This window comes from Phaethon aethereus, assembly GCF_964289735.1.
Source record: "Phaethon aethereus genome assembly, chromosome: 11".
In the NCBI taxonomy this organism is placed as follows: domain Eukaryota; kingdom Metazoa; phylum Chordata; class Aves; order Phaethontiformes; family Phaethontidae; genus Phaethon; species Phaethon aethereus.
In genome coordinates, this window is record NC_138587.1 from 21,180,349 (window position 1) to 21,199,948 (window position 19,600).

Below are 19,600 nucleotides of genomic sequence, written 5' to 3' on the forward strand. Positions count from 1 at the left end.
AAGAGGCTGCCTTCTTTGTTTGGTTTTATGTTGTTGTTAGTGTTTTTTTGAAGAAAAATGTCTTGGAAACTGCTCCAAATCAGAGAGGGAACATGAAGGGGCCTTCCTCAAATAGACTGAATCTGTTCTTCAGCTTTCCAAATCATGAAATAATGCAATAAGTACTCCCGGTACATTCCTTTCAACAATGTGTTGGCAGCAGTTAATCCTCTTGCTATTCAAGAGCCTGGTACAGCTCCACACATTGGAACACTTTAATAAAAATGCTCTTTCCCAGGAAAATGCAGTGTTCTCCCAGCCAATAATATAGTGGTGTAAGCTTTCAAAATGTCACTTTTCAAATTTGGATGGAAAGGTTACTTTTCAGCCGTGAGTAGTCAGAGGTAGCAGTTAGCTCATAATATGCCCCTCTACAGGAATTCCAACAATGGAGGGAGGGGCCCTTCTTCCTTTCAGATGTACTGAACCACTAAATTGAAAGGTGTTTTAGTACATTCTCAAACAAATTAAAACCCTTTACAATAAGTATATAATACTTTTTGAAATAATTTCCTCATGGGATTTTATTTTTCTAGATTTTGCTAGGACTAATGTGCAATTATGTTAATTAAAAGAACAGAGGTAACCATTAGCAACAGTATGTTCCTGGCATGTAGGTAGCAAGAGGTTGTAGTAGTTTAGTCTGTCTAGTTTCTTACTAAGGTTATTATTTTATGTGTACTTAAGGTGTGCTGAAATTTTTCTATGGCTCTGTTATATCTTCCCCATGCTGTCCATGTTTGTTTTTATCCACACTTACATTTTGATTCAAGTTAAACTGTAAGCTTATAATAGGCTTACAATATTTGGTACTATAAGCTGTAACCAGAATAATCTACATTGTAGTAATAATGTCATGATTTTGTTCAGTCTAGTTGTAAATACCCTGGTGACCAAACATCATCATTCCTGACAGCTAATGGGAAACATAAAGAATGCCAGCTTTCAGATATACTTCCTATTATTCCATTTAAATTTATCTTTTATTCATTAGATTTTTGTAACTTTTATCACTTTTCTTCTGTGTTATGTATAGGAAGAAAAGTAAAGATCTTACTTCAATAACGTTTAGTGAAGTTATATACGTGGAACTAGAGGTAGTGAAACCTTCATAGTGTGTCTTTGGGTGTGAGACTCACTACAAACACACTCTGGTTTAAATTCAATTTTCTATTTACAAGCAAAATATCCCATCTAGAATTAATAGTTTGCTACCTCAGATTAAAAACCTTACTTTGGTTTGAGTTAACTTTTGCGTTCCAAATTAACCCTAATACGAATGGAGCTTATTTCCCTCAATATTCTATTCAAGATGCTCAAATGCCAACGGTCCCCTGGCTTTTTTCCCAGGCTATTGGCTGGTTCAGGAAACTGAACTGCTGTATATTTTTAAACAACAAAACCCCAAACAACTGCAGCAACATACCTGCAATAAATCTTTTCAAACTCTCATAAATTTCTATTTTCAGAGAGATCCAAAAATAGTTAATGATTTGTATCTTCAGTTCTCTGTACAAGACAAACCTTTTCTACAGCAAAGTTTCTCATAGTCTTAAGTTGTTGGCAGCACACTCGGTATACTCAAAGTTACACTGCCTAAAATGGCTTGTACTAACCAGTGATCTTACGTTCTGTAGTAATTCACATGGCTACCTCCAGCTACCTCCAGTTTGTTGTACTGGCAACTACAGTGGTCCTCTAGGTTTTTGGGCTTTTTTCTATCAGGATTGTTGTTGATTTTTTTACTTCTTTGAGTGTATGGTGATTTATGGAATTTTCATGTATTAAGAGAAGATTAGAATAACCTTCCTGAACCCAGTATCTTTTCCCCTAAATGTCCTGCAAGGTAGATGAGTTTGCAATGTTTTTTTGAAGGTAAGTACATTCAGACCTTAAGCCAGTGGCAGTAATGAATTCTGGTAATAAAGCTTCAAGACATTCCAATGAAATGTCTGTTAAGATATTTCTCCTCATTTAATTTTGGGGGATTTTACTTACAGATCCTCAGCTTTACTAAGTCTTGATATATGTATAAGGGAAAAAATATATATTTTTTTTCCAAACAAGTGTGAACCAAACCACCTGAAATGAAAATGAACTCTCCATATTCTATCTGTATTTTTAATAGTGCTCTTAAGGACAGACATTTGTGATTCCTTTGGGAAATCATAAAGAATTCAAGAAGCAAAATCTAGGAGGCAGTTACTGAACATATCTGCTTTTTTTTATAATATGTCTGGCAGGTGGTGGCACCTTTGCTAAGTCATATGGCCACTGGCATTCTAATCCCTTCTGGGATATTCAGATTTGATGATTGGAAAGTTTTATCACAAAGAAATGTCTTGAACTCATCCCTTAACTTAGGTTTCTAATTCCTGATAATTCAGTTTCATAAATTAACTTTGTCAGTTATCTCCAGTGGCTTCCCTGAGACTGTCAGGCTTATGTAGTTATCTAACTAGGGCACCTTGTGCTCAGAAAATCACTATTTTTCATTTTTACTTTTAATATCACCTGATAATTAGAATATAAAACCAGCATGAGTTTGTAGTTTGTCTCGGGATCCCATTGTCTTTTTTTACAAGACCATGTAGTTTATACAAGGGGATGCTTAAGGAGGCACTGAGGCCCTCTGTTCAAGAATAATTTCATTTAGTGTGAGGCGTTTGCAACTTCTTCCCTTTGCAATCATCATAAATTATGCAACGTGCATGAATTACTCCCTTCTGCTCTGCTTTAATATGTGCAATCACTTATTAAGTGATGAAAGTGATGAAAGATTGGTGCAAAGAATCTTACTGTAGAACTTCTCTTTTCCAAATGCTTCTTATTTCAAAACAGAGTATCACTTTCAATGTTGGTTTTACCACTCTTGTTCTGTCTCCATCCTTCCCTGCGTTAAAAGATGAGGAGCACAAGGTAGCGTATGGGACTTGCAGTGGTAAGAGAAGAAGAAGATACAGTGAAAGCTACGCGCTCTCTTTTTTTGTTGCCTGGGCGATTTATTCAAGGTCATGGCAGCTCGTAGATAGAAGCTGCATTGCTGAGGAGCAAGAAGCTGTGATCAACTCTGTCACCTTCTGATCCCTGAATACAACAACCTCACTTGGATGCAGGGAAGAATCATGTATTTTTAAAATTCTCCCTCTTTTCGTTTTATTTAATTTGAGTAATAGTGAGAGCAGGTATGAGGGTATCTACAGTCAGACTGAACTGAGGCTTTGTGAGAAGAATTTCATGGTCTGAATGCCATCTCCTTGCAAAACCCACATCTGCTGCTGCTGTTTCGGATCGTTTCGGCAGGAGAGCTGGGGCCCTGGCATTAGGGAGAGCTGCATTGTGCCAGCTGGGGAACTCACTGCTAGCCTCTGAATAAGACTTTCTCTTCCTTGGATCGATTCTTTGCATACATTGTGTCTTATAGTTTGATTATATGTTTTGGACTTGTTGCTGCTTACTTTCTAAGGGAAACATTAAAACTTTGTTCTGCTTGAACAAAGAAAATACAAAACAATTTACAGCACTTCAGTATATTTAAATACTCATTACAAGGCTAACAGTTCAAGTTGATTGGCACCACGTGTCTTTTTTTTAAATGGGAGCAGCAGGGATAATTGTGTTGAGGCCATTAATTTGCCATTTACCTTCTATCACACTCTACAAAAGAATTAGGCCAAGATCTTTGGATGGGTAAGGTAGGTGTCTCTGCTATTTGAGACTTCTCATAGAGCATTCAGAAAAAACTGAGCATTGACTTTCTGCAGACAGCTTCCAGAAACTGGTTGCTTTTAAAAGTCCTCATCTTGAATCTTTACTGAGAATTGTGTTCCTAAGACAAAGTTGTCTTTTGGTGTGTGAAACGTTCTAACTGTGAGAGAGAGAGAGAGAGTAATAACATTAATTTATTAAGAAGTTGTTATGCAGTTAGGGAAGAACAGCATAGTCATTCAAGTGACTGGCTGCTGGAATGGATTACTTTGACAGCTGGATGTGGATTATGGTGTGAGTCTAAATTAATTCTGCAAGCTCTGTTTGAGCCCTGAGTATGCCAATGTATCGGTCATATACTTCCATCATGCTCGCTCTTTTGCAATGTGGTAGCAGCACTGTGGAATTATTATTGCAAGCTTTCCATTGCTTTTTCCCCACAGCATGAGCTCTGCAACCGCGCTACAAGGCAGCTGAATAAAGATTGATATCTCAGTTGACGCATTCATGGGTCTGGAAGCCGAGGAGTGCTTTTAGCCCTATACGTAACTGTTGGCAGGATGTGAGTGTTGAGAGGTACTGTGTGACTAGGCAGGTGGCATTCATGGGAATTAGCGACTGGTGTGATGCAGATCATCATCCATATAGATGTGCACAAATCTTTAAGTAAGGAAGTTGGCAGCCTCTCTTAAATAAATTTAGCAATCCTCCAGGAGCTGTTCCTATTGCTGGGGGTTTGTCCTATAGCGGGTTTTGTCATGAAGTTCATACCACATGATATGACAGAGTCTTGTGCAGAGGTTGCAAGCTGTCTGAACTGGCCGGCTCACGTACCAAAGCAGCACAGCTATATCCATGGTATATGTGTTACAGGCAACTAACTACTTATAATACTTAGCCCAGGCAGAGTGCTGTGTTAGCATGGCTCTATGGCATCCAGTAGCTGAATAAGCTTACATATTTCTCCATAGCATTGATTTGCATTACTGCAGGCAGCTTACATGTGTTCACACTTCCCCATTTTTGGGGAAGAAATGCTACTTGTGTTTAGGTGCACATGTACCTAAATATCATCCAAATAGCCAGAAAAAAAATTGGTTTGATTGAAACATAAGGAAAAGCATTATTATTATTTTTCAATGAAAGTAAAGTTAAATGAAAAAAGTTCCAATTTCACAATTATTGTGGCCCAAACACAAACATTTTGTTTCGGGCTTTTGATTGTATGGCCTCTTGGTTTAGTTTTCTTTTTCAAATTTAAAAAAAAAACCAAAAAACTATTAATTTTAAAATGTAGTATGCCACTTGAAAATAAAAATTAGCACCTTTCTATGCAAGACAACAATTAAAATTCTTTAGGGTGCCCCTGCTTGTTTTCTGAGTTTCTCTCACTTAATCTGATTCTGAAGTTCAACCTGAACTTGGACCAATCTCTTTCAAACCTGCATCTTTAAGTCAGTATACTAATACTTACTTCTCAAAAAAAAAAAAATCAACTGCAGGTATAAACTGGAAATTATAGGTAATGTACACTTATGTGTCATTGCAGAAAGGTTAGATATGTATAGTCTAACAACAAAACTATGTGATTCCCATATTGCGGGTATATACTGTATAGATGTGCTGACTGCACCTTGTGCTGTGAGCCAACAGGCTGATAATATGCTGCTTTCCTTTCATAGGGTTGCAAAAAGAGCATTTACTCTACAACGTTTTCTTGATATTAGTAGCTGCATTTGTCAAAGCTGTTCCTCCTTAATCCTGTCAGAGCAGAAGTCTTACTGGTGGGTTAAGATTGTTGATCTGGGATGGTCTGCATGAAAACACTGGTGACCAAATGTGGAACTTTAATACATTTCTTTTCCATGAAATTAATTTGTAGTTTGAGGCTTTTTAGTTAATTTATAAAACGTTTTTGCTTAAAAAGAAAACTTGTAGTACCTGCAATCAAAATAGATCTCTTTACAAATACCTTTGTCATCAGGTTTCTGTGGTGGACCATTCACTCTTAACATGTCTTTCAACATGGTTATCCATAGCCTGTTGTCAGTATACAGCTGTTGGCCATTTATTGCCTAGACCCTGTTTAATCATATTATACCAATTTTTGTCTTGTTTCTCTTGAAAGTAACACCCTAATATTCAAGCTCAGATAAGAATTCAAAAATTTCTTTTGCTTTTTGAATGAGAATTTATAAAGAGGGTGGATGTTATCCTAAGTCAAATTCCACATGATATCATCTGTCAAATTGCTTAGAAGAGCTTGAATTTTAAGTATCTATTTCACCAGCCTTTTAGTATAATTATGGCTTCAGTGATGTTATTTTCAATTCAAGACTCTAGATATAAAATATGTGCTTTCCCCTTCTTCATTAAAATATATCTTTCATTAAAAACCCTCTCTCTCCATTTTTGAATGCATTTTGATGACAGTTCTTTAGTTTCTTTGTAGGTCTTAGCTAGCTGAGGGTGTTCCATGTTAGACCACTTCTCTCCCTAAATTAGATGATGGCAGAAGCATTGCAGAATAAAGCTAGTTACTTTGGACAAGGAAGAAATGTGGATGAGGTGGCAATAATTTTACATTTAAGCACTTAACAACTTCTATTGCAAAAAGTTTGTGTAACCTTCCTTCCCCCCCCCGCCCCCCCTTTTTTTTTTGTGGGAAGATCTTCCACCTCTACATGTGTTGGAAAATAAGACGACAAAGCTCAGGCTTTAGAGTTTTGTTTTTTTTTTTTTGGTGAAGTTTCTTTGACCTGTTAAATTTTGTCCTGCCTTAGCTAAGCAGTAAACTTTCAGCACGTATGTTGTAGATGGCTGTGCAGGAACAGCAGCTGCAGCTCTTGGAATGTGTGAAAGACTGATTAGGTTCTGCAGCATCTGTAAGGCCATCTGAAGGACTTGGTGATCGATCTTTTAATTTTCCTACCATATCACCAGCTGTTGATGTCTCCATCCTACTACCCCATCATTAGAGGCAGGTGAAGGAATGTCCCGTTCATCCTTAACCCACTGCTGGTGAAAGCAGAAAGAACCAGGCCAGATTCCTCCCCAGGTAACCCCAACATTTATTTATTTTAGGCATGGGGTTGAATTACATGATCATACCTTTTACTCCCTGAATTGATTGCCTCAGCCAATGACTAAATCAAATGCAAAAGGAAGAATTATTTCATATGGGTAATTGTAGGTCGGACTTTTTTAACTTAATACTCAACTCTTAACCTAAATATATTTTATTGTCATTAATTACACTATCTGTATAATTATATGCACATTAATTATATGTACGGATACTGGTCTCTTTTCCCAGCTAATAAGTGATAAGACAAGAAGAAATGGCCTCAAGTTGTGCCAGGGGAGGTTTAGGTTGGCTAATCAGAGAAAGTTCTTCACCAAAAGGATTGTCAAGCACTGGAACAGGCTGCCCAGGGAAGTGGTTGAGTCACCATCCCTGGAGGTATTTAAAAGACATGTAGTTGTGGCGCTTAGGGACATGGTTTAGTGGTGGACTTGGCAGTGCTAGGTCAATGGTTGGATGTGATGACCTTAAGGGTCTTTTTCAACCTAAATAATTCTGTGATTCTATGATATAATACAGTGATTATTATTATAGGGCTTTTAACTGTATCAGAGTACCTGTGAAATGCAGTTAATTTTCTTTCATTCACAATGTGTCTGGGAGGGTGAGTAGTGTAAGTCTAGGGTCTCTGAGGTTGTATAGATAACATGTAATAAAGATTTCAGGGAAAACTTGGCTCAGGGTAATTTATGTAAGGTTGAATGTTGGAAATTTTTATGTGAATTTGTGTATGTGTGCATACAGGTGTGCAAATATATTTGTGGAAACACACATGGAATGAACTGTGACCAATCCCTATAGAGATTTAATTAAGCTGATAAAAAGCATGAATGAAATGAATTCTTCTTCAATCAGCAAATGACTAGTTGCTTGCTTTAAGTTGTTTAAAAAATATGAGAAGTTTCTAAATCTCTGAATGTATGGAAATTAATGCAATTTCTGACCTCACATACCAGTAAAATCATACTTCTATTTTTCTGGAAAATTGAGGTTCCTGAAAAAAAGTCTTTTAATTATCTATAGGGCTTCTTTCAGGCTGAAGAGCTATTGAAAATCTCAAGAGAATTTATGAAATCATTGAGCATTATAAGAATAAATTTTTATTCTTGCTTTTAACTTTTTCATCCATACAACTAGGAGTATCCATGGTTTATTTATGGGCTGGTAAATAATTTACATTTTCTTTAATCTGAGTGTTTATTTAAAGTAAAAAAAAAAAAGAGGGCATGAAAGGACCATGCATCTCTCAGATTAGAGAAACATTCTTGCGAATAAAATGTTAGCTCAGATTTCTGGAAATGCACTGAAGCCTGGTTCTGCAGGTTTCCTGTGTGAATACTACCAGTTCACTTGATTTTTCTGTTCCCAAATTCTTGTTCATCACTCTCTCTCTTGTTAGTAAAGTCTTTGGCCCCAGAGTATGAACTGAGGGGTGTTCCTAAAATTCATGAGGACTTAAAGTTTTTAGAACTGAGTGGCTAGTATTTCAAATACACTATTTTCAAATAGTAAATGCAATACATATTTTTTCTGACCACTTTTCTCAAAAAAAGTTGTGTACTTGTTTTTTTTTAATAGAAACTTTGGGTTGAAAGGGACCTTTAAAGGCCATCTAGTCCAACCCCCCTGCACTGAGCAGGGACATGTTCAACTAGACCAGGTTGCTCAGAGCCCTGTCCAGCCTGACATGGAATGCTTCCAGGGATGGGCCATCTACCACCTCTCTGGGCAACCTGGGCCAGTGCTTCACCACCCTCATTGTCAAAAATTCCTTTCTTACACCTAGCCTAAATCTGCCCTCTTTTAGTTTAAAACCATTATCCCTCATCCTATTGCAACAGGCACTGCTAAAAATTCTGTCCCCATCTTTCTTCTAAGCCCCCTTTCAGTCCTGGCAGGCTGCAATAAGATGTCCCTGGAGTTTATGAAAATAAATGTTACAAAGTAAAAATAAAGGTTAGAACTTTTTTTGCCCTGAAAAAACAGTAAAATTGAGAAAAAAAATTATTGAAATGTTTTATTTTGGGCTTGTGTCAGTTATTAATTAAAAGAAATTTGGGGGTTTTCTTTGACTTGTCTTTATACAAAAGCTATTTTAAGATTTTTTAAAATTTTGTCACTGACCTGGAAAAATTAAACATTTGTAAACAAAAAAATCCATTTTTAACCAGATGTAAAATCCACTGAGAATATTCTACTTTTTTTCCTTCTGTCTATTCTATCTTAGCATGGTGCATTTTCAGTAGTCAGTAACCAAGAGTCTCCTTCCTTGAAGATGATTTAGTTTTAGCCCAGTGTTTTATATGTAGTGCTGTTTTGCCTCAATATTATTACCTTTTTTTCTTTTTTCTTTTTTCTTTTTTTTTTTTCTTGGAAGACGAAGGGTGTTAGCTATATCTGATGGAATTGAACATATTGGGAATCTTCGCTGGGAACTTGCACTGTGCCTCCTTGCTGCTTGGACTATCTGCTATTTTTGCATTTGGAAAGGAACAAAGTCTACTGGAAAGGTGAGGTTAAAATTCTGTGCATCCGCTGTACTATGAACAGTAGAATTTCATATGCATCTTGCATTGCTGTAAGTAACTATACTTGGCGGTATATAAATTGTAGTACTAGGTAATGAAGAATCAGCCATACTTTGCATTGTTTTGCTCCTCTTGTTTTTAATGATTTGCTTTTTCCCTAATTCTGTTAGATGAAGCTTTTTGATTTTGTTTTAGTTTGGTTTTGTTAATTCAGAAAACCACACTACTGGCCAATGTTTGAACCCTGAAATCAGTACTGGGCTGTGTTCATTTCTGTGCATTGAGGTATCCAAAACTTGAATTTTGTCCCAAACTGACAGGAGTTGAGACTCTCAATGACACAAGTAAGTTACATATAAGCAGAGATAATTCAGAAATATAAGCAAGCCACAACAAATACAAATGCAAGAAAATGCAAATGGAACACCAAAAGCAGAAATAATGCAAAAAAAACCCCAAAACCAAAGAGATAAAGATGGACATATTAGGGGGTAAAAAAGAAAAATATCTAGTACTCTTGTAACTTTTTGAGAGAATTCCATTACATACTGGAAACCCACCAGGGAGACACTACTTCCCAGGCTAAGTGAGTCATGGAATGATGGAGAGGTTGCCCTTGGAATAGTAGCAGATGTAGTTCTGAGTATAATATATGATTAATCAACTAAACAGAGAGAGGAAGAGCGCCATAGTTCTGGAGGGGGGGTGTGTATCTAAAAAAAGCACTGGTTTGTCATATTGGAACCAAAGAATACAAGGAAAAAAATTGGTGGATTGAAACATTTTGTGATTTAATTTTCAATAGTTTATTACTTAGTTTGGAAGTGTGGTTGGATTTTTTTTTGTTTGTTTCTGTTTTAGTACTCTAAATTTATAAATGAAATATGTGAAATGTAGAGTATTTTTTTAATTTAGAAAATATCAGAGTGAAATTTTTCAGCTTTCTCAACGACACACATCCTTCTTCCTATGAAAATTTTGGCTGAAACTATTTGCTGAATGCTGTCTGTATTTGCCAACTGTGCCAATCAATCTGGTACTGCATTTTTCATCTAAGTATTTTCACAGATTTATGCATCCCTACTTTTATCGAGTCACTGCAGGAAAAATGCTGAGAAAGACTGTCTAGGGATACATATAAGCATGAATAGTTTAGAAGAAAGAGGGTGGAAAAAAAACCTGAAGAGAAAAATATAGAGAAGCAAAGGTGATATAAGGGAATGACAAGATAAATGTCCATATGTCTTTGAAGCATGCACTCCAGGGAGGTACAAAAGTGGTTTTGAGTTGTCTGAGGAGCAGTGAAGAAATGAACCTGATTTTCTTTTTTCCATCAGAAAGAATATCTGAAGATGGAGATCTATTCTACCGTAGTATAATCTGACCCAAGGGTGGAGGAAAAAACATGTATTGTGAATGCACGTGCGTGCATGCATGCAAGGTTGTGCAAAGCTGCATTGTACTTAAGAAACACAGCATGAGTAGAAATCATTTGCTGATAGGGAGAGGCTCTATTGATTTCAGAAAGAACATATTTTATGTTTCTGCATTTCTGTGGTTTATATGCAGATTTTTAGTGTTATATGTATCACATGAGTTTCCTTCAGCTTATACCATTTCCTCAGATCTTAAAATTTGGAAGTAATTAAAGTGAAACTGACCTCTTTGACTTTTTAAATTGTTTTCCCCCTGATAGCTTAGCTAAAACCTCAGCTTACTGGTAGGTGGATTTTATTTGGTTTTATTTCAGTGTGATTTTGATAACCACCTTTCTGATGAGGTTAGGTGAAAAAGCGTGAGAAAGAGACGTGTCTTGCCCACTTGAAATGGGATAATAAGCTTATTAACTAAGCAGAAGTGCAAAGAAAATGGAATTAATATCCAGTATTCAGCTTTATATGTCTCAAGCTTAAAAAAAGCCCCGTAAGAAGTAGACTCATCATATATTTACACTACTTAAGTCAGTTTACCATGAGCAGCAGTTCTGTTCCCAGAATCATGAGCAAGCAGATTGGTATATTCCTGTGTTCCTCAGGAGACACTGTGGTAATCAGCCATCTGCGTATGCAGAGGATCCATTGCTTCTCAAGAAACATGTATCCAGTTCTGGTCCTGTAATTAGTAAGGAAAGCCTTTTACTAGATGAATGTGTGACATTGTAATTGGTTTCCAGTGATACCTTTTTTTCCCTGGATGTAAGTTCACTTTTTAAATGTGTTTAAGAATTTTAATATTCTTACACTTGCCACTCATTACAGCCAAGGTCACTGGAAATCTGTGCCATCTCACTGCCTCCCCAGACCAGCTAAACAAAGACATAGCAGTCAGGTGTTGTGGATGCTACAAAGGAATGAAATGCTCTGAAATACAGATGACAGAGCAGTCTTCTGGGCTGCAGTTTCCATTTCTGAAATACTGGCATTTTGAAAGGTCATATTTAAGCTCATCTGATCAGTCCTTCACACTAGATTGAATTTATTATATGCTCATTTCCAGGAAACATTTAAGATTGGCTTGTAGATTTGATTATAATATTAAAAGTGCTTTGAGGCTAACCTGCTAAATTTGCTACATACTTTAATTGGATTGAGTAATTTCAATGAAATAACACATTCATTCAAAGCAGAAAACTTCTTAAGGTTTTATCAGTTTTGGAAAGATTTTCAAAGGAATGTGTCTGTGGGACAGAATAGCTAGAGAAAAAGAGGACAAGGGAAACAGAGACAAAATGGAGAAGTGGAGAGAGAGACTTACCATCTTCATTCAGCTGTGTTTTGTGAAATATTCAAGAGGTTGATTTACTTTTTTCCTCTTTTTACTCTGCATCCTAATGCATGGTGAAAAAAATAATCTAAGCCTTAAAAGATGACATAAAATAAAACCATCATTCTCCAACTAGCATTGCCACAGAACTCATCTACTCAGGTTATGAATATTTAATATTTTAATATATTAACTATATTAAATCGTAACATGAAGTTTATCGCCAAATGAAGTGCTTGTGACACTGTTAACAAGATGTTTCAAACTTTCCATTACAGTTCTTATTTCTCGCATACCAACAGATATGTAATATCAAAACAATTTCAGGTGGTTCTGACTGCTTTCAGAAGAAACATAGTTGTGCCTTTTCATAGGTTCTTGCCGTTAATTATTCAATCTGAGATCTGTAGTTATTTGTGTGCTAGCTTTCACATTTAAAATATTGGAAATTGATTAAATGCAGGGTCTTTGAATGAGAACCTCAAAATCAAAAGGAGAAAAATATGATAACGTACTGTTATCACAATGTTATGTGTATATTCCAACTTGCTGATCTTGATAATACATGATATTTGTCTTACGCAGAAGTATTTTCAGTAGCTACCACCCAATGTTTCCACAGATGAGGTAAGAACTATGTAGAAAGCTGAAGAAAGTTTTCTAAACATACAAAGTATCATTGTAGACTCTGATCATTAGGGCTTGGTTTAGTATCTTATTTTCTCACAGTATTTATGATTGCTAATTACGACTATTCTGAGTATTTCTATAATGGAATGTACTGACATAGTTGCTGAGTCTTGCTAACTTTTGCTCTTCATATAACATTCATGAAATCTTCAGGTACCAGGGAACCAGTTCTTTTTTGGATCCATTTATGAATTTCACTAACCGTCCTTGTGCTTTAAACTTGGAGAAAGGGACACCAGAAGTTCCTAATCTATTTTTTCTAAATTCCTCGCTGAAGGAAGTAATCCTAATATTTTCCTCTTTTCTTTTTCTTAATGACAATATGGGAGTGTTTTCAGATCATGATCACTCCTCTGAGCTCATAGTGACTCCTCACTTGTAGCAACTTCTGCACAATTCCTTTTGAAGTGAGGAGGCTGGTAGACTTAGAGTTATGTAAAAGCATTATGGTAGTCTCTGTCTTACTCATCAATCCGTTCCTTTTCTGTTCAAGCATCTTGCTTACTTTTTGAATGCATCAACACATCCCTGTCTGGTGCTGATATTGTTATTTCAGAACCCTGTCAGGTACGTGTATTTATAGAATCACAAAATTGTACAGGTTAGAAGGGATCTTGGGAAGTCTCTTTTCCAGCCTCTTGGTCAAAAGAAAGGATCAATGCTGAACTCAGAACTGTTTTCTTAGTGTTTTGTCTGGCTGCATCTTAAAAACCTCCAAGAACAGAGATTTCACATGTCTTGAGGCAACCTATTCCAATCCTAAATTACTCAGATCATGAGGATAATTAATTAATTATTTTTTTCCTACAGGTAGTGTTCATTCCAATATTTAATTTACTGAGTTATGAATTATAAATTTTTTTGCTTAGCTTGTTATATTTGTCACCCACTCCTGATGAAAACACATTTTTGTATCATCTGTGTTACTATGCAGCATGAGTTTGAGTGTCTGCAATTATCCATGCACACAAAATGACTTGAAAATACTTCTATATTAATAAGCTAATAGCTGGATTTTTTTTTTTCTTCTTGAGTCTCTCTTTCCTACTCAGCATCACTGGCTTATTCATGAATGTTAAGTGGCAGCTAATCAGCCTATACTATACCATGCAGCCATGGGACCACTGGTCAAACTTGCTCATGTCTTTGTAATATCATTGCATGGTGTGCTTCTGTTCTCTGTGTGCTATGAAAAAGCACTACTTCTGCCCACTGTAGATGAGGAAGGGTTGAATAAAAAGTGTTAAAAAGCGGCCTGCTGTCTTGCTATTATTTTCAAGTTTGGCTATTAGAACATTTTACCACACCCCCAGCTTTGCATTTTTGAGTGTGATATCTTATGTTTGAAAGCAAGCCACAAAGAGAAAAGCAAAATTCCGTGTAAAAGGGAAACTAATATAATAATGACTAATAGATTTGGATCCAAAGGCTAGTTTAAGCAAGTGAGTATTTGATGTGTAATAAATGCCATAAACTGCCCTTGTCCATATGCAATATCTTTTACATTTCTTGGAAAATCAAGCTAAGACCCTTTCAATCTTATTGCAAAGAGTTGGACCTAATGAACAAATAATGCAAAGTCTGTGAAGGATATTATAGGTAAACGTTGCCAAGAAGACAGCTTCCATCTTACAGAACATTAGTAACACATAATATTGCCATATGAATTTGTACTCCAAACCATTTTCTTTGCTTTGCCATGTATTCTATGGAAACAGCATACATTATTAAATAATGGTTTGGTTACAAAAAGCAAACAACAGAAAAAGCTTATGTTCCTTACAAAATAATAAACTGTGTTCAGATTTACAATGCATTCCAATTTGTTCCCTGAACCTTTCCATAAAGAAAGTTGTGTAACACCTATATGTGTAATTATTTCTGATATAATTTATCTGGGTAACACTAATTTGAAAAAAATCTGGATAGCTGGAGGAAAATTGCTTTTGGTCTAGGCAACATCGTTTAGTGAGCAAAAAAAAAAATTGTTGTAAAACTGTAGGTCAGGTTTTGTCATTTTATGACTCAACACAAAGTCAATGTTTTCTGATATGAAGTGTTAGGAGAATATTGTTTTGTACCTTCAAGATTTTCACTTTATTTAGTATTAGAGTATCCCACTGCTTGTATGACCACTAAGACCAAGACTCATGCTTTTTTTTGGGGGGGGGTGGGGTGGGGGGGTGGGGTGTCTTTTTGAATGAGTTCTCATTAGTATCATAATGACTATACTTCTATTCTTTTGCCAGAGCCACACCAAAATAGTTCTTCTATAGTTCTACTTCTCCATTAGCTGCCGGCCAATATGTGATGAGAAATCCTTCTCACATTGTTTCAGGATCATCTGGAAGAGAGAAGAATCTCTTAAGAGTCCATTCTTCAAATTTTTCTGGAACTAATTTAGGTATCACAGAGATAGGCTTCGGTAATCACTGAATATTATTCTCTCTGATTCTGACTTCTGAATCTTTTAGTATTTTCTTACTCATTTTGTTCAAACTGTTCCCTGAAATTGAACATCATCTTGATCTTAGAGATGCATTAATTTCAGGCTGTCTCTCCACTTGATATACTTTAAAACTACAACAGAAGAAGAGTCCAATAAAAATAGAGGGTGATGCCGAAAGGTAAGGTCAGGAGTGTTGTCCTGACTTGACACAAGAACACGCAGAAAACATCAACTCTTTCATAGATATCAAGGATCTACAAAACAAATCTAGAGTAGTAGACCCAGAGCTAAGAGGCTGTTACCCTTGTAAAAAGATGTGGATGTTGCTTTAAAACAAATTTTCTTGTTTTTCAGATTGTAATCAATTTTGAAAATGTCTTGCACACTGTCTCATCAAGCTTTGACTTGAAAACATGCTAGAAAACATTAATATGTTTCTGTTTATCACTTTCTACCAGCTTTCACTCCGTTACCATTGCACAGAAAGCATTGCTGAAAAGTATTGTTGTGCTCACATGTTTAAGTGCTACATGAGAAAAAGCACTGATATAGCTACTCTCTCTACTTAAACATGAGTTGTCTAAGATGCTTGATTAAATAGTCCTGCAAGTCAAAAGCTAAAATAATAGGTTAATGATTACACAGTATCTCCTCATGAAACTTTTATGACTCTCCTTCTAATTTATCATTGGATAGCCTCATATTATCCAGTGTATCTCTAAAAAGGATACTGTTTGGTTAAGAAAATAATTGGCAGTTCATCATTTTAAACTATTAGAAGTGACCTTGCAAGCTTTCTTGATGATGTAGTTATAAACATGAAAGTATGAGGCACTCCAGGTTTTTTTACTTATCTCTTCCATTACTTATTCAAGTATTTCACTTTCTACCATGACATCATTGGAAAAGTTATAAACACCTCAGCAAAGCAGAGAACTTTCTTTTTTTTTAAAGGAGCGACAGTACTGCTTTACCTACCATGGGTAAGCAGGATATTGAGTTAAATATGTGTAAGTGATGGCATAATTTGTTATTTTACTCTTATGCTATTGAGTTTTTCCTTTTTCCTGTGTATGTGCATAGTGTCTTAAAAGGTAATGTTCTCCACAGTTCTTCTCTGCTTAATGGGTCTGATGGGAGCCTGTCTCTTTCAAAATGTTATGGTTGGCAAACTAGGTTAGATTCTGTACAGACTCTCAGATTTTTCCTGGTTTGAGTGTTTTATTTAAGCTTTACATGTGAAGCTTAGACAAGAATCTTGTAAAGGCTGCTAAGTGCATTTTATAGCTGTGATCAATATGAGGGTCTTAAGCTGGTCTTTGTGAAATTCATTTTGTAACTGCATGGTGGTTGTCCTTCCCAATGCTGCAACGTTCCTTACTTAATTAGTTCCACTGATCAGTTTGACTTGCTCAGCTGAACACAGTGAAGGACCTTTTAAGTGTAAATCGTCAAGAAATTTTATGGAAGTCTGTATTAATTCTGTGTGTTAAAAGACCAGAGATAAGTTACAACCTGTTTGACTGAGAGGCTTTGATATAGACCTATTAACAAGAATAGAAAAGTGGCTTGGTAAATAGTTTTGACATCATTGTTAATCTGTGAATATGATGGACAGGAAACAATCACTGAAAACTGTAAGACCATTTATAATGAATAAATAAGATTGCCAATGAAATGTGCTAAAATATGCATAATTAGCATCCACATTTTAGCAATGTTTAGCTAAAGGTGTAGAACCTGTTTTTTTCACTCTGTAGTGCTTCTGAAGACCTTCTGTCCCAGGCTGCAGTTCTGATAGGCCTGAATAGTTCAATACAAAATAGATAGCTGAGCTGTTGAGGGTTATTCCAACAAGTCAAACTTCTTGCTATGCATTACTAGAAAAAAAAAAGCTGCAACTGTACTTAAATATTGGTTACATTTAATTTTTCAGTTTTCTGTTGAGGAAAACCCCAGAATTTGTGTGAACAGCATAAAATGGAAAATGTAAGCCGTCAAACTCTGGCTGGCTGAGCGTAATGTCATTTCTTGCTATTGAGCTCTCCACATTCCCACCTTTTCATAGTCATGCTGCCTCCTCCACCTGCATTTGCAGCACTGGGGAGTGTAGGATGATTTATGGATGTTTCACAGTCCATCCTCCCAGATAACTTCCTTATCCAGGCTGGAGACAATAGAGGGCACAGTAATAGTAAATTATTTTTCACCTTCCCCACCCCCCATCCTCCTCCCAGCTCATATTTCTTTATATTTTGTGAATTATTGATACAGTTCTCCGATATTGAGATGTTTTCAACTTTATGAAGCAGCAACTCATAACTTCAAGATTTGAAGGCTTTTCCCCTTCATTCTAAGCCTTAGATTTTGCAAATCATCTGCCAAGGCTGTCACTGTTAGAATGTATCCCCATGGCAAAAAAATGACCCCACGGAACTTCCCATCAAGAGAAGGGCAGGGAAGGCCAGTGGCTTCTATGCCAGTGGCTTCTATGCCAGTGGCTTCTATGCCAGTGGCTTCTATGCCAGTGGCTTCTATGCCAGTGGCTTCTATGCCAGCCTTCATACACCTGCTTAAGATGGCCTGTTTGTACGCAGACCTCTTTTCTTATGCTAGGAAGGGCCACGGGTTGATCTTCTTTCTCCATCCTCAGACGGGTCTCTGCTTGGCCCCACTGTAGCTCCCTTCCTTCTCCTGCATTGTGCACCTGTACAAGACCTAGTTTATCGCCCCAGAGCGGCAAGTTTTTCAGCTTGCATGCAGGCCTGTTCTTGTTCTGGGGTAAGCTGCAATGCACCAACTTTGAATCTAGCTTTAGTGTCTTTGAAATAGTTTATCGCACTATTGGCAGACCTGAAGAGTGCTTATATTTCTGAGTGTGCATAATTTTGTATTAATTGAGAGAAGACCCAATTTTACATCTCTTTCATAGCAGCACATCTCTGATGACGTCAGAATGCCTTCTAATTTACAATTGTGTGAAAAGGGCTGGCATATGGACCTAAACCAAGGAAAATAATTGCAAGGAGTATATTGATCCGGCTGAAAATATGTGCAGAAAGATAACTTAGACTAATGCATGAAAGACGTGGAAAAAGTGCTAGGATTAGGATGTTCCTTTACCTTGAGGTGATTATCAGCAAGACACTTGCAAGGTATCTGCTCGAAGACCCCAAATTCAGAGATGGATTCTTCATACCTTTTACCCATCGTTTTCTCTGCCCTCCCATCAGGAGTTAAGCCTTGCCTGCCAGCAGTTAAGACTCAGTCACTAGTCCCAAAGAAAATTTATTTCTCAATAGCAGGCTATATAAAGGATTTAATGGATTCAATGAGGCAGAAAAAAGAGTAAAAGGACAGAAGCAAAAAATAGAGAAAGATGTGTGTAAGGAAAAAAAAAAAAGAAAAGAAAAAAAGAACTGGGGCCCATTGTAGGAGCCCAGGAAAAGGAACTAGGCAGCAATGATTGTATCTCCTGAAGTGTCTTTTGTTTTAGCTTAAAGTAGTAGCAAAGAATGGCCCTTCATGGCAAGGCTTTAACACTCTGTCCAAGAGTGATCTCTGTATTCAAAGAGGGAAAGTAGAACATTCATGAGATGCATGCAGAGTTCCTGCTATCCGCCTCCTCTGTGTGAGGTTTTAAAACAACTACTGCAATATTTTTTTCACTCTCCTGTGCACTGAGCATTTAAGGACACCTTGGATTTGTTAAAAAAGGGGATTTTTGTGCCCCTCTCAGTGGCTTTCCCAAACTTCTGTTTGGCAGCTGGGGAAAGTATCAAATAGTAAACTTAAATCAGAATTGCATCTGCATGATTTCATTCCTTCCCAGCTGTACCTCAACATCAGACACCCACTTTCATATGAATACTTAGACTGGATCTAAGCCCTGGTCTACAGCCCAAGCAAGTCAAAAGTGTGTTTCAGTGCACTGAAGGACATCTCAGGGCACATGCAAATGTGAGAGTTTTTGGGCAGAGCAATCATCTGATCTGTCTACCTAATGTATGAAAAAGTGGGGGTGGGGTCAAAGGGCGGCAGTCCAGCTGTGATAATTGCAGTGGTAATGCAGTGAAATTTGCTGAAAAATTAAAGGTGAAGTGAAAAGGCACAAATTAACATTGAGGCATCTCTATAGAAGAAACATATTGATTGACTAAAGGTAACACATACAGGTTTATTTTTTCCAGTGAGGTTACCAGGCACATTTAGCCCATTATCAAAAATATATACACTGACCCAATGAAAAAAGACTTTAGAAATGCAACAGTTTCAGTCATTTGTTCCTGTATGACCCCGTCATATTTCATTTCTCCTTTCAGATAACCTGCCCTTCCT

At 36.7% G+C, this 19,600-nt stretch overlaps 1 protein-coding gene across 1 annotated transcript in view; it reads left to right on the forward strand.

The window, feature by feature from the left end:
• SLC6A11 (solute carrier family 6 member 11) overlaps positions 1–19,600 on the forward strand; it is a 108,589-nt gene that overhangs the window by 23,166 nt on the left and 65,823 nt on the right. Inside the window, exon 5 of the mRNA XM_082004553.1 lies at positions 9,210–9,342. Within this exon, the coding sequence (XP_081860679.1) occupies positions 9,210–9,342 (133 nt within the window). The remainder of the gene's footprint in view (positions 1–9,209; positions 9,343–19,600) is intronic.